Genomic DNA, 4,347 nt, shown 5'->3' on the forward strand with positions numbered 1-4,347 from the left:
AGGATAAGCGGGTTCAGATAATGGATGGATGGATGGATGGATGGGAACCCATGGGCGTTACGACGCTGGTTCCTGTCAAATTAGCTCTACGGAGCCCATTTAATGTACGCCGACCTGGGCTCGCAACTATCATGTCAGTGTAGTGCATGTATTGTGTTGGCTAGACCCTCGGCCTCTGAGTTCTCCGCCGAACTGAGATTTCAGCAATAAATGCTAATCGTGGGAGCATGTATTGAGTAATGGTGGTGCAGGTAAGAGTCAAGTGTAATCACTCCCGAGGTTTGCGTATGTTTCAAACCCAAATTTCTAAATTCTAATCTTAAATGGAGTCAGATAAACGAGTAAAACTATAGTAGCCACTAAGCTTACAATATGGCCCTGTTTGAGAATGGAGAATATTAAGAATGGTACTGATCCGTTTCAGGCCAGCTGTAAGCGGGATATGGGGCAGGTCAATCGGTATCCGACTCGTGGCAACGGACCCAGTATATTCTTAAACGTAATTGTGCTGTGTTCTTGTACGGAGGATAATAATTAACCCAACTAATATTCTCCCAGCAACGCCAGAAGGACAAGCACGCAAAACCCGCTTCGGCCCTCGCTAAATTCCGTCATTGGGTTAGCGTGGGATTTTACAGTGTGCACATCATGTTTGAAGGCCTACATCATGAATGAAAACTGTTATTTCAGATGTGATCTTCAATGCAAACAATTATCTCTCATTCCTGAATGGTGCATAAAATCATACATCCTCCACATAGCGTGTGCTGTTATCACTTCTTTACTGCAGCGCACAAACTGAGCAGCACAGCCACTGTGCTGGAGGCCTGTGCATCTTGTGCAGTTGATACAGGCAGGAAGCAGGCAGCCTGCAGATGAGTCTCTCTGGCAGGATGAGACAGGAGCAGCTGAGCCCACTGAAAGCCTCGCTTTCTGATCAGCACTATGGCCACTTACACACTGGCCTGTGGAGCTGCTGGTCACAGTCAGCAGCAGCACCGTCAGGATTCAACACCAGATGGTAACTTCCACTTTCATATCAGTGTTAGTACCTCAGGAGAAACAGTGGTACTGCTCAAAGCACAATTCAAAATGAAGTTCAAGTGGCCATTGGCTCAAGACTGCTTTTTTAACTTTTTTGACTAATTAAAAATGAATAATTATCACTGTGGCTGTCCATGCTGCTGAATGTCTCTGGGGTGCGGCAAAAGCATGAATCCATGATCACGTCCAAACAGGAGGTGAAGCGCTCATCTGCTCATCTCGCAATACGACCCCTGTCACAATCACGTCATTTACAATTTATTGTGGATCTAGGAGCATTTTACACAAAATATGAGGTTAGATATGTTAATATGAATGATTCAGCTTTCAGAATACGATCGTGACGGTCGTTTCAGAATTCTCCAGTAGGGGACTTACGAACACTACACAGTGGGTCGGATCAACAATCTGTTCAGCCAGTTAATCAGACTCAATCACTGTGGTGGACGTTCGGTGGCGGGACCAAACTGGAAATCGGCAGTAAGTTGCTACACAATAAGACTTTTCAAAATTTTCTGCAAAAATAGTTGGAGATTCGATCAGTTGTTATACATTAATTTCGCTGAAAGTTTTTGCGAATTGCTAGCACTGTATATTTCACATTATCTTATTTCAACCGAGTCAGTCGTGAAACTAGACAGAAAAAATGAATTAATTTGAAAAGCTCAAGAGAGTAGGATACATGGGTGTAGGATATGCCTACATAAAAAGCTTCGGGTATGCCTTTACACATTATAAATGGTTGACTTAAAATCTGCGTGAAGTCAGAATGAAAAAGGCTTAGGACGGCAGTGTCTCTTGAGCGAGAGGTTTTTGTACGGCTGGTGAATGAGTCTGTATCACTGTGGTACACTTTCGGTGGCGGAACGAAACTGTCAGTTGGACGTAAGTAATTTCTATTTCAGATCTATCCATATCGGTGTTTGTGCTTTCTTTTCTAATATATTGTCATTTTACGATGTTAGATTTCGTTCATAAAATTTTTTATAATTCTCGCGATGATTAAATAACAGGAATTCTTGTAAGATTAGCCATTGATTTAAAATTATTTTAAATCTTGCCCACAGAAACGCTCAGTAGAGAAGAGTACATTTGCGTATGATGCATAAAATCACAGAAAATGTTACACATTTTTACAAGTAAATTTACTCGTTTGAAAAGCGGGGTGAAGTTGCACTTGAACAGGCATAGGGCGGCAGTGTCTTTTGAGTAAGAGGTTTTTGTACGGCTGGCGAATGAGTGTTTACTCGGGTTCACTTTCGGTGGCGGAACAAAACTGTCAATTGGAAGTAGCCTAAATAATCTCTCTTTCAGATAGGCTTCGTCCACATCGATATTTTTACTGTAATTTTCAAAATATACTGCAAGTTTCCGACGTTAGATGTTGGTTTCATTATTTTAATAAGCTTGGCAATTTAAACTAGCCCACTAGATTCAAACAGTGTTTTTAGCTATCGCATTGATGTTTAGAATACAGTCCTGAAAGAACTTTATTCCGTGCAGTACTAAATAAATAGCATTGGTTCATTCGATGGAATGAAAGCGGCTCTGTAGCAGTTTGAAGTGCAGCCAGATGTTATTTGTGTCTCATGAAATGAAATGATAGAAAGTCATGATAAGTCAATCATAACCGGACTATTTTGAATTCTAAAACTTAAAATGCCGAAGTCAAAGAGTCCTTTATTTTACATACTTGAATAAAATAGGACCGTACTTGACAGCCTACATGTTATGGTTGTTTTGCTGATTAAATTCGATCGTTTTATGATATTTGACTTTATTTTTGATAATGTTATAATTATAATATATGACCGTATTATTGGATGAATAACATGTCTATTACATGACACATTTCTGTTCTGTAGTCCCACGCTCGTGTCATAACGTTCCGTAGCTATTCGACACCATTGGGTTGAATCATAAAAAACGATAAATGTCACCGTACTGAACATTGTTGCTGAATTAGTCAATCATTTGAAGCCATTTTTTATTGTATTATTGTCGTATTTAGCGCGTATTTATTTTGTAAATGAGACGGACCACAAATGAACATTATTCTGTAGGTTTTCAGAGCATAATACCATTATCAACTAACATATAATTGTCAAATCATAAAGTATAATTATAAGGACATAGCAATAAAATATCGGACAGAGATTTGCGCCACTTTTGAGGTGCAAAAGTGGAGCAAAATACAACTGTAACTACTAAGAAACAGTTTTGTTGTGGTGATGCATTTTTCATTGTAAAGTGCAGTCACAGGTTCTGGGAATAATGGAATCCAAGTACATAGAACCTTAAAACATGCCAATGTGCTTTATGCTGTACAAGATGAAGCAAACCAGGATAAATGATCTTCAGCCACTGCCTATGAGTAACACCTGACATTCTCTGTGTCTCAGTCATGTGTCATTGTAAGGACAGACTGATTGACACATGGGGGTGTGTCCACTCTCTGACCTCACGTCTCTCTGTGTCTCCCAGGTGACACAGTTCCCACCCTCACAGTCCTGCCCCCCTCCAGTGTGGAGCTGAAGCAGGGAAAGGCCACACTGGTGTGTCTGGCCAACAAGGGCTTCCCCTCAGACTGGACTCTGCGCTGGAAAGTGGACGGTACCAGTAGGAGCTCGGGCGTGGCCGGGAGTGTGGGGGTCCTGGGGAAGGACGGCCTGTACAGCTGGAGCAGCTCCCTGACTCTCAGTGAGAACGACTGGGTGAAGGCAGGGTCACTGACCTGTGAGGCCACAAAGGGCTCCCTGTCTGCCCCCCCTCAGACACTGAGGAGAGCCCACTGTTCTTAGTAGGCCGGGTGGAGGCCCAGCTCACACACTCTGGTCACACTGTTTTTACCCTGTTCTGCCCTCAGCCTCTCTGCTCCTTACTGCTGTCACACTGAGCTGAGCCTGTGTGTGAATCCTTCCCCCAGCCTGAGCTTTCAGTGCTAATATCTGACATGTGCTCTGCTTGTGCTCTTCAACAAATATGCCTTCTTATTTGTGTTTGTGTGGTTGTGACAATAGCTGTTAGATCAATATCATTGACATAATAAAGACTCTTTGAAGAACTACTGTGTCTCTGGCTGTTATTTTCTGATGGTCCTGTGGTTTTTGGGCTGCCGTTTCTTTGATTAAATCATAATTATATTCTTGCCACAAGAAATACTTTTGCAAAACACACACACATTTACAAGTGATGATAATGATAGATAGCTTTAAGTAAATTGTCAAAGAATAGATAGAAGAATAGATTTATTCATATAATTCACAATTGCCTGATCTGTAGAGTGTTGCTGACATAAGTGTC

The 4,347-nt window shown here is 41.6% G+C and overlaps 1 gene segment (V, D, J or C); it reads left to right on the forward strand.

The window, feature by feature from the left end:
• The first annotated feature begins 239 nt into the window (after positions 1-239).
• On the forward strand, positions 240-4,046 carry LOC133114158 (Ig kappa-b4 chain C region-like). The segment is given in 3 exon segments: positions 240-251; positions 1,878-1,929; positions 3,529-4,046. Coding segments are annotated over 3 exon segments (381 nt in total).
• Positions 4,047-4,347: the final 301 nt, after the last annotated feature.

The sequence above is a fragment of the Conger conger genome, chromosome 16 (genome assembly GCF_963514075.1).
Source record: "Conger conger chromosome 16, fConCon1.1, whole genome shotgun sequence".
In the NCBI taxonomy this organism is placed as follows: Eukaryota; Metazoa; Chordata; class Actinopteri; order Anguilliformes; family Congridae; genus Conger; species Conger conger.